The sequence below is a fragment of the Vicia villosa genome, linkage group LG2 (assembly GCF_029867415.1).
Source record: "Vicia villosa cultivar HV-30 ecotype Madison, WI linkage group LG2, Vvil1.0, whole genome shotgun sequence".
Classification (NCBI taxonomy): domain Eukaryota; kingdom Viridiplantae; phylum Streptophyta; class Magnoliopsida; order Fabales; family Fabaceae; genus Vicia; species Vicia villosa.
In genome coordinates, this window is record NC_081181.1 from 122120784 (window position 1) to 122136960 (window position 16177).

Sequence of the window (16177 nt, forward strand, 5' to 3'; positions counted from 1 at the left end):
AGTTTGCTAAGTGTGGGGATTCACCTAGACTAGAAATTCTGGAGTCCGGGAGGTCGGTTATACATAGGGAAGTGTTTAAACACCCTACATATCCGTAGTACTCTACGGGAACCTTCTCTGTGTCATTTGTGATTGCGTTTGCTGCTAATGATTGGGAAAGTTTCTCCTTTGTGTTAGGAGAAGGAATTGAATTGAATAAAAGAAAGACAAACAGACAGACTGACTATTTTTGGTATTTTATTAGCTCGCTGAGATTCCTTGTGAACCTCATGCCTACATATCCCTAGTGGAAGTCAGAGCTTAATGTAGTTCGGGGAACTAATTGATTATTAATTATTTTTGGGTGCCTTGCTTGAAGCTCAAGGTTGAAGCTTGAATTAAATCTTTGTTTACAGTAAAGAGACATGAAATCATCTTTATAGAGAGGTATTTCTACTATTCCACCACAAACATTTTAAAAGAGTGACAGAATGATTGAATTCATTTCATTAAGAGAGTGACCTTACTTGTGTGTTTGCAAGTATGCTAGTATCTCTTGAATGAAAGAAAGATGCTCGTCCAAATTAGGGAAAGTGTACAAGTCTGGGGATGTTCCAGAGCATGCCTTTCAGAGTCCTAAATGGGAGACTTTAATTGAAATTGAAATGTGTAATGTTTGTTTGTTTGAATGTGGTGAGATAGAGGAAAGATCTCTCTATAGAGATAAGCTATGTCTATCTACTGTATAAAAGATTTGATTTTTTTAACTGGCTTGTATGAGGCCCAAGCTTGAGGCTTTTTGATTGATTTATTAATTATTATTGACTCTGGGAGATGACTCCACTGGGGATTAATTACAGGGTATTTTTGTGTTCTGTACAAAGCCCAGAATTGAGGTTAACTCTATTTGGAGAGTGTTTATTTTGATGGATTTTTATTTGGTGTTCTGTACAAAGCCCAGAATTGAGGCTGACTCTAGCTAGGAAAAACATTATTTTATGCCTTGTACAAAGCCCAAGGTTGTGGCTGACTCTAAAACAAACTGAGTATGGATGACTCTATGGGGAAAAGATCCTAGGTGTTAGGAATCTTTGACTCATGAAATATGGTTTAATCTGCCTTGTACAAAGCCCAAGGTTGTGGCTACTGAATGATGAAGAACTCACTGGGGAGACTCTATTATCTGCCTTGTACAATGCCCAAGGTTGAGGCTGACTCTTGATAGGGGAGTTTTATTGTTTGGTGCCTTGTATGAAGCCCAAGGTTGAGGCTAACTGTTTTTGTTGATTTTGACTCTACTGAGGAGATTTTATTTATTAAAAGACTGTTTTTCTTTGGAAGCTAACCCTTTCCAGGGATTTTGACTCAGCTGGTGAATTTGTCTGTTAAAAGACTGATTTTATCATGTTTTTGGAGGCTGACCCTTTCTAGGGGTTTTGACTCTTTTGGGGAAATTATCTCCTAAGAGAGTGAATCTTTGGTTTTGAAAGACTGATGTTGGAAGCTAACCCTTTCCAGGGGTTTTGGTTAAAATGATAGAATGTATGGAGGCTAACCCTTTCCAGGGGTTTTTGTTAAGATGAAAGAATGTATGGAGGCTAACCCTTTCCAGGGGTTTTTGTTAAGATGAAAGAATGTATGGAGGCCAGCCCTTTCCAGGGGTTTTTGTTAAGATGAAAGAATGTATGGAGGCTAACCCTTTCCAGGGGTTTTTGTCATTTTAAACAGATTTTTATTAATTGACTTTGGAGGCTAACCCTTTCCAGGGATTTTTGACATTTTAAACAGATTTTTATTAATTGACTTTGGAGGCTAACCCTTTCCAGGGAAAGTTGAAAGATGGCAGAAAGATTATCTAGTGGAGACTTCTTGTTTAAAGCCCAAGATGAAGGCTGACACTGACTGAGGATGAGCAAACATGGATCCTAGACTCTGCTAAGGAAGATTGATGAAGATAAGGGTGATAGAGACTGTCCATGTCTCTCTTTCCAAAAATGTACTCAATGTGAAATTGAGACAAACTTAGCTTGTTTAAAGTCTGGTTTAAATTGGAAGAAACTCACCAGGGTAAGCTAAAAGGTGACTAAAGACCTGTTCCTATGTTTATAAGAAACCTGATGGGTCCTTGTATACAAGCTCAAGAGGAAGCTGAAAATGCTTTTAAGAAGCCTGTGGGTCCTTGTACAAAGCCCAAGAGGAGGCTAATCGAGGGTCCTTGTTATAGCACAAGAGAAAGCTATGTGGTTTTGAACTTATTTTGGCTCTAAGCAAATGGGTAAGAGGTTTCACCGGGAATAATTCCTCTTTGGGTGGATGTGTCCTATATTTTTGGATTCTAAGGTTTTTGCCAAGATGTTTCACCGGGAATAATTCATCTTGGGGGTTTGAACTACAGATCTCTAATTAGGAAAGAGCCTTCACCGGGAAGACATTCTCAATCCTAGGTCATATTCCTATAATATATATATAGTTTAACTGTCCTAGGGTTTATACTCAAACGTAGTTCTAAACTAATATATGTACAGTTTATATTTGACAGTAATTTAAATAAAGACTGTAAATTGAAAGCTTGTAAAGCCTAACTTGGATGGAGTGGAGGCCTTTGAAGAAGTATGTACAGAGCCTCAACAGTAATTGGTGGATAACAGTTGAATATATATATGATAAATAGTTAATGGTTTTTGAAAACAGAAGAAGTGAAGATGGACATAGGTCACATAGGTATCTGAAGAGTTTCACCGGGAATAATGCCCTTCAAATACCAGAAGAATGTTTTGAAAACAGAAAGAAGATTTTGAAAAATACAGTTTTGAAAACAAGCTAAGAAGAGAAGGTGTTTGGGACTTACACTCTATTAGAGGCCCAGTACTTTACAGTACTGGCTATAAAAGCAATTTGAAAATGATTTGAAATGATATAAGGTTTTGTTGTTTGAAAACCTTAATCATCCGTTTAATCGGAGACTGATAACAACTTTGAAAATTGACAAAAAGTCAACTTAATTAAGGTAAAGATAAAGATCTATGCCTAATTAAGACCTAAACAATTAGGGTTTTATCATAAACTTATTCACAAAATAATTAGGTTAAAACAAAATGAATATATATATTTAAAGTATTTAAGAAAACACTTAAAACATACTATTTTAAACCTAATTAAAATACATGAAATAAATAATATTTTTTATGATTTTTTGATTATTCATAACATAAGTATATTAAATGACAAGTGTGTGAAAAATGAAGTGAAAATAAATTAATTTGATAGATGAATTAATTGTGTGAAGTTATGAGAAAAAATGAAGGAAATTAGTGGTAAAAAAATGATTTTGTCTCCTCCAAGGTTTGAACACACGCCCTTTAGGTCACACACCCAAAACCAACACCACTGAGCCAGCGCGCGTATGGTGATAGTAAACTGACTCCTTTGCAACTCATATGTTACTCAAGTGTATAGAAGCAAAAAAGAAAATAAAATCAAAAGGTCTGGGGCGAGGGGGATTCGAACCCCAGACCTTGGGCACGCGCAACACACAAACACTCCTTACCACTGGGCTATAACGATTTAGTCGTTAATGAAACAGATATCAATCAAAATAAAATAAACTTAACCCTGAATTTGAAATTTGCGCGCCACCACCATTGTCATCTTCAACCTCTAGCTTTGAATTTTTGAAAATCTGAACTCTCTCAACTCTCAACCATTTGCAACGATGTAAACATGAAACTTGTTCTAAATTCACTCACGATTCTGAATATGTAACTAACATAAATTTATATTAACTACATCTAACTAATTTACTAAAAAACGTGAAGAACCCTAAAATTTGAAAATCAAATTAAATGACTATACTGAAAGATAAATGAATGATGATAGAGGGTTTTCAATCCTCTGATGATGCTGAACAAGATAGAATCGAGCTATATCATAAAGAGTGCTTAAATTAAAGAGGTGGAGTTCAGAAACTTACCTCTGAAAATGGAGGTCGTGAGGATGATAGAGAGCAACTGGGCTTGTATGAATGATCCCAAAAGCTTCCTTGGGACTCAGTGATGCTAACTGAATGTTTATTGTAACCTCAATCCTCCTTAATTGTTCTATGGACCTCCCTCGATTTGAGCTTCAAGTGAACATGGAGAGTGATGATTCTTGAGTTACAGATGAGATGCAACCATCTGAACAGCTTCACTACCTCCTATGGAACGTGCCTGGATGCTTGGCTTTGTTGGAAACCTTCTGAATTGCTCTATGGACCTCCAACTGCAACAGCTCCAAAGTGAGAGCAACAATGGCGTTCCTCCACTTACAGAAGTGATCCAGGTGCTTGGATCACCTCAAATGATCTCCTTTGAGATGTTAGAATGCTTACTTTCCAAAGATAAGCTCTGGTTTGAAGAAAACGATTCTTCTTGCCAAAGAACTTTGAAAAACAATAAGCATGAGAAAAGAAAGAGAAAGCAAGGAATATGGTTGCTTTTGTGTGTTTTCTGAATGAGAAAGAGGCCTCTATTTATATGCAATTGTCTCAGAGAAATTGAACATAGCAAGCTTGCTTAGTGTAGTGAGTTTGGTTTCTTAGCCAAGAAGAAAATTTGCAAATATCTCTTATGCAATGATGAGAATTTTGATTCCATTTGATCAATCCCCTAGCCCTCGATTTTGCTTGATCTTAGGGGACAATTCTGAGACAGAAATGAGCTCTAATTGGTTGGTGAGAAGATTCCTTGGGTGATTCATCAATTTGCCATAAATTCACAAATGTAATCATTACATGATCACATGTTCTTGTTTTTAGAATCTTCTTCAATTATCATGTCATGGTAAAAATGAATGCATGGCATGTTTTCAGATGTGGTATGGGTCGTGTAGCATCCATAAGAGAAGTCATTTGCACAAAATTGCAAAGTTTCAAATTGTACATGACCTATAATTTCACTTCATGAGGCCAACTTTGAACAAGCATAACTCTTAGCTCAAAATGAATTTGGAGAAGGTTGAACACAATTTCGAAAGCCCTAAACATCTACTTCAAATCATTAGTTTGGAGTTTCTTCAAAATCCTTTGGCAAATTTGTTAAAAATGAGGCCAAAGTTGGAAGAAAACTAGGTTAAAACACTTGGAAAATTTTCTAAGTGTTTATGACCTAAAACTTCAAAATTTCCAAAACTCTTAAATGATTGATCTTTTGAAAAAAGTTGCATTGTAAGATGTTATTTTATTTTGCAAGATCTACAACTTTCATGTTGGAAGTTTTTTGAGTTGTGTAGGTGAAATTTTGAGTTCCCACAATGCCCTCAAAAACCCTAATTCCCCGACTTTTTGCTCCTTGAAGATTCTTTTTGAATTTCTTTGGTCAAATGACTTTAATATCCATATATTGATGATATTGATCCTTAAAAGTCATGGTTTGACCAAAAATCTCAAAAGTCAAAGGTGAACTCATACAGTTGACTTTTTCCTGATAAAGTAAGAATTTGGACTTTTGTGTAGAATCAAGATCTTCTCCTCAAATGAGTGATGTAAATGGATTATATTGAGGTAGTAGAGGTTCTTGAATCATGTCTTGAGTCTTGAATCCATGCCCTGATTAAAAGTCAACTATCTTGGTGAATTAGGTCAAAAACCCTAATTGTCGACCATATGAAAATAATGACTGTAGACTTTGAATTGAGGTGTAATGTCCAGTGGATCTTGTCATATGAGCTATTTGAAAATGATTGATGTCTTTGAATGATCCCCTGGGGCTTTTTAGGGTTTCCCAAAGGTGATTCCTGATTTTAGTCCTTGATAGGCTCAAAAACCCTAGTCTGGTGACCTGAGTAAACCTGTACTCAGATGACTGGGTGTCTAATAAATCATAGGTGAAATAATGAAGCTCTTGAGTCTTATGATTGTATTAGAGACTAATCCTTCTATTGATTGATCCTTTGCCTAAGTTTTCTTGTCTTTGAACACCCTTGATTGAATGCCAGACTGCTCTGGGTACTTGCTTTGACTTGATGAAAATCCTGAAGATATGTCATCTCAGGGGGGGTCAAAAATTAGGGTATGACAGTGTTCACATATACTCTTCTGCAAGACTATAGCCAGTGGCGGAGCTAGGGGTCACCGGGAAAAGCCACGGCCACCCCATTACTTTTACAAAAAATAATTTATAGATTAAGAAAGGTTGTATTGAAAGCTGCTCTGTAGTTAATATTCTGTGTGTAATGGTATTGTGATACAAAGTGAACAGTTCTTTTTTTCACTCTTTTGATAGCCTTATTGTTATAGCCCACAAAGATCAATCATCTACCTAGTCTATTCATTCTACAGCTAGAACTCACATAACTATTATCTCTCTCCAATTACTCAACTAAACAAAATATTATTTTATGAATAATATTTTTAATTTTTTTATTTATTTTTATAATTAATAAAAAAACTTATAAAAATATTAAGTATTTTTCTTCTTAAAAATAGTTTATAAAATTATAATCTATATTTTTAATTTTTGTAATATATTTATATAATCTTATGTTTAGAAACAAATGTAATATTATAAAAAAAATGATATAAGTTAAAAATTATTAAAACCTATCATTTTTATTATCAAATGACTCTTCACATTTACAATTTTCGTCAATTACATTTGTTTTTTCGCTTCTATTACACATGTGTCACTGTTATCTCTACTATTTTATTGTTTATTTGTAAGTTCAGCTCATTTTTCTATTTATTTTTTAATTTCAAGACTTTTATTTTTGTGAAAGTGTAAATTTTATTTTAGGATTAAAATTATACATCTTCAATTTTAAAAAATTATTATTTTTATCAATTGTATTATAATAAAAAAAATTAACAGTGTTGTCACTATATATTATATTTTATTATAATTTAAAGATTTCATATTAAAAATAATTTAAATATTATTTATAGTTTTTATTTTATTTTGTCGGCCCTCCCAACTTTTTTGTCCTGGCTTCGCCACTACTATAACAAATATATAATAAAACCTTTCACATAATTCACCATAAAATTCTAGTTCACTAGTTTCTGTTAGTGTTAGTTAGAAGGATCAAGTAAAATAGTCATCCTAAATTAATTTTCAAAAATAAATTTTTAATTTACTCTATGTTTATTTATTTTAATTTTTTTAAAATAAAACAAAAATCGAAAACATTTCTCCATCTAAGTTAAATAATTTTCGAAGTACTCTAATACACTATATGGAAACCATATTATTATTATTATTTTTTAATATGTATTCATTGTTTAACTCTAATATTTATACAAGTACTAGCATTATTTTATCTAATATTGGTGTGGTGAGCATGAATCTCATTATTTACTTAGACCTATATTATTATTGAATAAAATAATAGTAGTAAAATGATAAGGGGACCAGGACAAGGGCAGAACATGAGATAGAAGGTGAAAGGTGCAGCCGAGTTTTGCTGGCATTGCCTGCCTTATCATGTCTACGAGGTATCAAATTCTCATTCTCATAAGATACTTAGTAGATAACGTTACAGTTACACACTCACATGTTGTGGTATCCAAACCTTACATCGCAGTTAATACACAAAAAGGAATAGAATCACCAAAATGTGTCAAACTAAAAAAATGTTATAATAATAATAAGTGAGTGTATAGAAGATGCAGTAGTAGTAGTAGCAGGTAGGTAACATGTTCATGAGGTTCGCCTGATGGTGAGGAGACAGATAATGCCACAGCACGTGACCATGAATGTGATGTATTTATAGATCATGAAATACTAAAAAAAGGAGAGTTACTATTGTGATTGATTTGAGGCATAACACAATGAGTCCCATGACTATGAGGATGACCATGACCCCTTGAAATATTAACTATAGGATAAAAATGAATTGAATTATTAGTGAGGTAATTAATGAGGCTATGCCGCGTTGGGTTTCTGAAAAAGTGAAATGGCATTTGCGTGAACAGTTGCTTTGCCAGCTGGATACACCTAAGTATATCTACGTGTTCCCCTTCCTAAACATGCACACCTGTCTCTTTTCTCTTCCATAGACTTAAATAAATGTTTTGTAAATTAAAAATTATGAGGGTTGAAGTTAAAATTAAAAATTATGAGATGGTTGAAGTTTAAATTAGAGATTAATAAGTATAACTATTAGGGTAAAAAGTTTTATCCGTTTGCATTAATCAATTTATTTTAAATATTCTATAATTATAATTAATTGATTGTGTAAAAATCATTTATACTATCAGTGCATTTCAATTAAATTATTTAAATTAAATTTTATTTTACATAATCACATTTAAAATATTATAGGATAAGAATGAAAATACAATTTTTAAATGACTATACAAAATTTATTTCTGTTCCAGTCTAACTTAAATTTACAATATTGTATCTACGGATTACTGTTTATGTAAACTTTTACGATTTTTTTATAGAAAAAACGTCTCGTTAATTAAGGGTATGAATATTATATATATAAATTATTTTTAGTTTCTATTTTTAAGTAAAGTGAGATTTATTTTATTAACTCATAAAAGTTGTTTAATAGAGTGTATGAGACACTGAGTGAATTTGGAATTTTTATAAACAATATCAATATTTCGACCGACATCAACTACGCAAGATTACAGTTACAAATTATTGTCTGTTTTATACATAAAAAACATATAAATTCTGAAGACTTTGTACAAAGACAACTCATTAAATTAAAATGCATGCGCCTGCATGTGTATTTACTATTTTTAAACTCAAATTTTGATTTTAAAATAATTTTAATAACTAATTATATATACAATTCTTTTAGAATTAAAAGTAGTTATGGTATCTTGACGAAAAAAGAAATTCTAGTTAATTTCTATCTTGAGAGATTAACTTTATATCAAAATCTAAAAATATTTAATTAATCAAAATCTAAAATAATTCAAATGGTTTAGCAATCATCTTATGAAACAATGAGTCCATTTATTTTACTTTTTTAAAAGGTTATTTTTTATATAATTATTAAGAAATATTTTAAAATATTTTTTTAAAAAAATATTCATAATTAAAAAAAAAAAATTTACAATTTTATTTTTTGGAAAAAATATCACGTTAATTGAAGTGTATCAATATTGTATATAAATTATTTTTAGTCTTTATTTTTAGTGAGGTTATTTTTATTAACTCAGAACAGTTGTTCAATCAAGTCTAAAAAATACATGTGAATTATAAATTTTTATAAACAATATCAATATTTTGACTGACATTAATTACGCAATATTACAGTTACAAACTATTGTCTGTTTTATACATAAAAAATATATAAATTTTCAAGACTTTGTACAAAGACAACTCATTAAATTAAAAGTGTATGAGTGTGTTAAATATTTACTATTTTTAAACTCAAATTTTGATTTTAAAATAATTTTTATTAGGTTTTAATAACTAATTATATATACAATTCTTTTAGAATTAAAAGTAATTATGGTATCTTGACAAAAAAAAGAAATTCTAGTTAATTTCTATCTTGAGAGATTAACTTTATATCAAAATCTAAAATTATTTAATTAATTAAAATCTAAAATAATTCAAATGGTTTCATAATCAATTTATGAAACAATGGGTCCAATTATTTTACTTTTAACAAAAGTTTTTTTTTATATAATTATTAAGAAATACTTTTATCAAAAAATATTCATAATTGAAAAAAAAAATTACCATTTTATTTTTTAGAAAAAGTATCACGTTAAATTAAAGTGTACAATATTATATATAAATTATTTTTAGTCTTTATTTTAAGTAAAGTGAGGGTATTTTTATTAACTACTCATAACAATTGTTCAATCGAGTCTAATAGATACACTGTGAATTATAAATTATTATAAAAAATATTAATATTTCAACCGACATCAACTAAGCAATATTACAACTACAAACTATTGTCTGTTTTATATATATAAATTCTCAGGATTTTATACAAAAACAACTCGATAAATTAAAGTACATGTGTATTAAATATTTACTATTTTTAAACTCAAATTCTAACTTTAAAATAATTTTTATTTCATTCAAATAGATTTTAATAACTAATTATATATACAATTCTTTTAGGATTAAAAGTAGTCCTAATATCTTGACCAAATAAAAAATTGAAGTTATTTCTATCTCAAGGGATTAGTTTTATTTCAAAATCTAAAATTATTTAATGAATTAAAATAATTCAAATGGTTTCACATTCATTTTATGAAACAATGGGCCCATTTATTTTACTTTTTTCAAAAATTATTTTTTATATAATAATTTACAAATTCTTTTGAATATTTTTATACAAAATATAACTTTAAAATAACTTTTTTTACTAAAATTAAGTATAGACACAATAAAATATATTTTCTACCTTTTATCATATACAAAAAATAAAAAAAAGTCCCTTAAAATTAAAATAATAACTTTAGTCTTAAGTCAAACAATTTTTTAAAAACTTTTGAAAACTCTAAAAGAAACCAACCCATTGTATTGTATGTACTAATTAGGCTAAATCCGGAATTTTCGGAACGAATTAAAAAAAAAACGGCACTTATGTCATAATTCAGAAATCAAGTTTGATAGAAGCCGTTAATTAAAAAACCGCGGGCGTGGGAGAAAAACAAAAACCAGTGGATGGTGTACGTGGTTATTTTCCAAACTAGACAAGGGTATTTTCGGAAACGCAAAAAGTAACGCATAAAACAAAACAAGCAACGAGTAGAAGAAGAACAACAACAATAGAAAAATAGGGTACTAGAACAACAACACCAACAAGAACAAAGAGAAAAACCTCTAATGATTCAGATCCTCAGATTCTATACCGAATGAACTTTCAGTAGTTTCTTTTTCTTCTCTGTCGTTTTGCGTCAATTTTTTTTTTTTTCACTTTCTGAAATCCGTGTGCGTTTTCACATTTTCTGACCCAATAAATATAAAGGGAAAGTTGAAGTAGAATTTGTTTGTTTTTCATCTGGGTTTTTTTTATGGTGTTCAAGTTTTGAAATTTTTGGAGTTTTAAGGTTGTTACAGAATTTTAAGGTTGTTACAGAAATGGAGTGGAGTTCTGTTGATGGGGTGGTTGGAGAGATAATGAGGATTCATAGATCTTTGCCGGTGAGGCCTGGGATTGATGAAGTTGAAGCGGCGAAAGGTTTGGTTATGAATGTTGAGAAGGATGACCAGATTAAGCTGGAATCTATAGAGAAACAGAGGAAGGGAAATGATGTGTCTGATGAGCTTTTCATGATTTTGCAAGAGATGCAGAGGAATTTTGTGTTTTTTCAGAGTAATGAACAGAAGAGGGAGGCTTTGAAGCTTCTTGATCTTGAGAATGTTCATTCACTGTTTGATGAATTGATTCAGAGAGCTTCTGATTGTGTTTCGTCTCCGAGTGGGACTTCTACTGCCGCCTCGAATTCGAGGAAAGTTGCTTACTCTAATGGTTCTGCTTCGGCGGTTTCGACGAATTACTCGAAGAATTTGACTCCTGGTTCTGGTTCTCGAGGTGGTTTTGAGAAGCAGGTGCCTTCGATTGCTGCTGCTTCTACCTTGGTTCATGTGGAGAGAGAAGTATCTGCAAAGGCTTCTGAATTGTTCACAAGAGATGATAGTTATGTGAGCAAGTCTAAGTCTACATTCTATCCCAACGGGTTTGGAATTGAACCGAATTTTGCATCCAAACCCCAAATAATGGATTCATCGTTAAAATCCACAACTGTTGCAGGTATAATATTTCAACATGTTGATTTAGTTATTCATGTTATTGTTTGTTTAAGTAGCCATGTTCAAGGTCTTAAATTGAGGTAATAATGACAGCTATTGGTTGTGCCGCAATTCTAAATATGGTGGTGAATTGTATGTAGTGTTGAGTGTGGTTGATGTTTACCGCGTTTAATGTGGCTGATGTTAACCTCAATTGCGATCGAATGGATGTGGTTTAGATCGCAATTGCGAATCTGTTTTTTTTATTTATAACGTTGTTATGTTAAGTTGTAGGGTATATATGTTTGCTGATGGGATGTTGTTTTTCAGGTCAAGATGGTGATAAGCTGAGTTTGATCAAACTTGCTGGCGTAATTGAGGTTTCTGCAAAGAAAGGAACTCGAGATCTCAAACTCCAGGGAAAGCTGATGGACCAAGTTGATTGGCTACCTGATTCAATAGGAAAGTTATCTAGTTTGGTTACTCTTGATTTATCAGAGAATAGGATTGTGGCTATACCTTCTACAATTGGAGGTCTTTCATCATTGACCAAATTGGATTTGCATTCCAATAGGATCACAGAGATTCCTGATTCTGTTGGAAATCTGTTAAGTCTGGTATATCTAAATCTGAGGGGAAACCAGTTAACAACATTACCTGCTTCTTTGAGCAAATTGATACGTCTCGAGGAGCTTGATTTGAGTTCAAATCTAATTTCAGTGCTTCCTGACACTATAGGGTCACTTATTAACCTTCAAGTGTTGAATGTGGAAACTAATGATATAGAAGAAATTCCACATACTATTGGTAATTGTTCTTCCCTTAGAGAGCTTCAAGCTGACTATAATAGGCTTAAAGCCCTACCAGAAGCTGTAGGGAAGATTGAGAGTTTAGAGATTTTGTCTGTGCGGTACAACAACGTCAAACAACTACCAACAACAATGTCATCTTTGATAAACCTGAAGGAACTTAACGTGAGTTTCAATGAACTCGAGTCCGTTCCTGAGAGCTTATGTTTCGCTACCTCTCTTGTCAAGATGAACATAGGAAACAACTTTGCTGACATGAGATACTTACCAAGATCAATTGGGAACCTTGAAATGCTCGAGGAGTTGGATATCAGCAATAATCAGATACGGGTTCTTCCTGACTCATTTAGGATGCTTACAAAATTACGTATCTTGCGTGTTGAAGAAAATCCTCTCGAGGTTCCACCAAGAGAAATAGCTGAGAAGGGAGCACAGGTATTATTTTTTGCAATCTAGTTCTTTTAATATTTTAATTCTACGGAACTTTCATGTTTTTTAAATCTCAGTTTTATTGTATTGGTGTATCTTAGGCTGTTGTTCAGTATATGGCTGATTTTGTGGAGAAGAGGGAAAAGAAAGATGTTAAACCAATTCCAGTTAAGCAGAAAAAGACCTGGGCTCAGATCTGCTTCTTTTCAAGGTCCAACAAAAGAAAGCGCGACGGAGTTGATTATGTGAAAGCTTGATTTCCTTTAACAACACACCATACTACTGATTCCATTAGTAAGTTTGTGTCATTTTACTTTTTCTATACCTTCAATATCACTTCTGAACTAGTTCTAGGCTTAAGATTCAATCAGAAGAGCTTATACACTTTTTAAAGAGTTAACATAAATAGTAGGTAACATGTTCATAAGCTGTTTTAAGCAAGATAGTACAGGAAGACTGATAAAATATATGTATGCAACCTTAGTCTAAATGTTTGTTGTTGTTATTAACATAGGTTTCACTACATGTGGCAAGGCTATATTTCATCAGAGGGGATCATTATAAAGAAGGGAAGGATAAGGAATGGCTGCTGATATTTTCTCTATTTTCCTGTTTGGAAGGGATATGCATTGAGAGTAGAGACAAAACAAAATATCTTCAAGTCTAAAAGGTCAATCTATGAATGGTGGGTGAGAGAATGAATTGACAGCATTGGTTGGCTGTTACTAGAATTTCCTGTTGAGATTGCGGGACAAATTTGTAGATTTCTTGTTCAGTATTTTTCTTTTTGAATCTTCCATTTTATTTTATTTCATTTGTATTTGTGTTATCTTGAAATTAGGATGTGTACACAATCCAATAGGGAAAGTAGAGATGATGGAGATAAACTGAATGTGATTATGTACCAGTGTTTATGTATCATGTATGTATGTACAATCGCACTTTTAATCCATTGTTAAATGATTCATAGTTAGTGTTACTAATACTATTGTGTTTAATTCAGTTTGTTTTAAGGATATATTCGGGCGAGGATATAAGAATATACTCGGACAGGTATGTTGTTTTAAGAATATACTTGGGTATATCAAACTGTTTTTAGACTGTTTCTGTTAAATTTGATTTGGTTGACTAATGTGTCTGTTAATACCATGCTTCATTGTAATTGAAATAGTAACACATTTTAATAAACTTTTTTTTTTTCACTTTTTAATTTTCTCTCAATTTATCATCATTTGTCAAGAAAGTTGTGATACAAGTAACTTAACAAATTTAACAATTGGTATTAGGAGCACCGGATTAGTCCTCAACCTTCAACCATGGTGAATGAGAATACAACCTCTAATCAATTCCCAACCAATTTACCAGTTTTCAAAGGAGAAAACTATGACTGATTGTGTTTACATATGAAAGTCATATTCAAGTTTTAAGATGGACTTAAAATCGTGAATGATAGTTTCTTGACTTTAAATGCAAATGTTATTTAGGCATAAAGAGTTGTTCATCGTGAATTGAGCAAGAAGGATGGGAAAGACTTGTTCTTAATTTACCAGTGTAGATTCCAACATCTTTGAGAAGATTATTGAGCAAGAAACGACCAAGGAGGCTTGGGATACTTTCAAGATGCTATATGGTGGAGATGAAAAGTTAAAGAAAGTGAAGCTGCAATCTTTAAGGAAGCAATATGAAAACTTGCAGATGAAAGATGATGAAATCATTGCTGAGTTCTTCTCAAAGATTATGACTTTGACAAATCAGATGAAGTTATGTGGAAAAAATACCTCTAAGTTGCAGATGGTGAATAAGGTATTGAGGGCTATTCCACTCAAGTTTGATCACATTGTGGTAGCGATTGAAGAATCTAAAGACTTGTCAAAGATGAAGCTTGAAGAATTATAAGCATCTCTTAAGGCACATGAGATGAGGCTGAAACAAAGAGACTTAAAAAAGGTATTTAAACAAGCATTGCAAGCAAAGTTCTTCGAGAAGATTAAAGGAAATTCCTCAAGCAATAACAAATTGAAAGCGAAATGGAAGAAGAAGTTGAATGATAATGGTGATTCTGGTAAGGCATTAAGAAGCCAAGGTGAAACTAGCAAGAATGGTGCAAATCAAAATCAGAAAATCAAGAAGAAGGTTGACATGAAGGAGGTTCAAGGCTATTGTAGTAAGAATCTTGGTCATTATTCTAAAGGCTACTATTACAACAAGATCGATGATGAAAACAAGGGTGTGGCTCAATTTTCTCATGATGGTAGCAGTGAATATAAAGATGTTATCTTGATAGCCGTAACACATTTGGACTTAGAGGAAGCAAATGTGTGGTACCTTAATACAAGTTGTGTAACACCCCAAATCTACCTGCAAATATACAAGAAAATCATAGTGTAAAAGTCTCAAAACATACATCACATTTGAGGCGTCACAATTACATCGTAAAACAAATCATACACATGCTCACATATATATAGATACATAGCAAGTAATGCGGAAGAAACTCACACCCATTAAACATCAATACTCAAATAGTCATAATATCGCAGCGGAACAACATCGACAACAATATTCAAGTCCTGCATGCCAAACATGGGCAACTAAAATTCCAACATAACTTTGTAGGACATAACAATAATCCAATAAGAGATAACAACATCCAAATATAATAACAAAACGACAAGACAACAGAACATAGTTAAAACAAGCTAGACGTCCCCTGAGTGCTACGTATCAGAGCATAAACACACCGACACGAGCTAAAGGTAAACGACTACTCCACATCGTTACCTGCACGTTACCAACAGAGGGGGTGAGATATCATTCATTATAAAGAAACGTATGATAATATTCAAAGCAAGAGAAAAGATCATACATTGGTCACCACTTCTCAATATATATCATATACCACAATTCACATCACTTAAACAACATGCAAACGGTAAATAATCTCAATAATTCATTTATGACAAATATAGTCAATTGCCACACATATCCAATAACGCAACTATCTCATCAACACATCTTATCATCCACGTCATAATCACAATCATTCAAATACAACTCATCATGCGAATTTACTTTATGCAACTCAAACTATGCAAATGCATGTAGTACCATTGGAGTAAACTCCCGTCTCAAACAGTTTGCCATTGGGCCGTCTCAAACATTTGCCACAAGTGCCGTCTCAAACAATTTCCACAAGGGCCGTCTCAAACAATGCAATGGATGCGACTCAATGACGCACACCCACATTCACACTTAAACAACTTAATC

General features: G+C 32.3%; 1 protein-coding gene across 1 annotated transcript; it reads left to right on the plus strand.

Moving 5' to 3' along the window:
- Positions 1 to 10690: 10690 nt before the first annotated feature.
- Positions 10691 to 13889, plus strand: LOC131651944 (plant intracellular Ras-group-related LRR protein 4). Its single transcript, XM_058921674.1, has 4 exons — positions 10691 to 11694; positions 12003 to 12916; positions 13012 to 13204; positions 13425 to 13889. The coding sequence occupies exons 1-3, from the start codon at positions 11022 to 11024 to the stop codon at positions 13165 to 13167; spliced, it is 1743 nt and encodes a 580-aa protein (XP_058777657.1). The 5' UTR covers positions 10691 to 11021; the 3' UTR covers positions 13168 to 13204; positions 13425 to 13889.
- The last annotated feature ends 2288 nt before the right edge of the window (positions 13890 to 16177 follow it).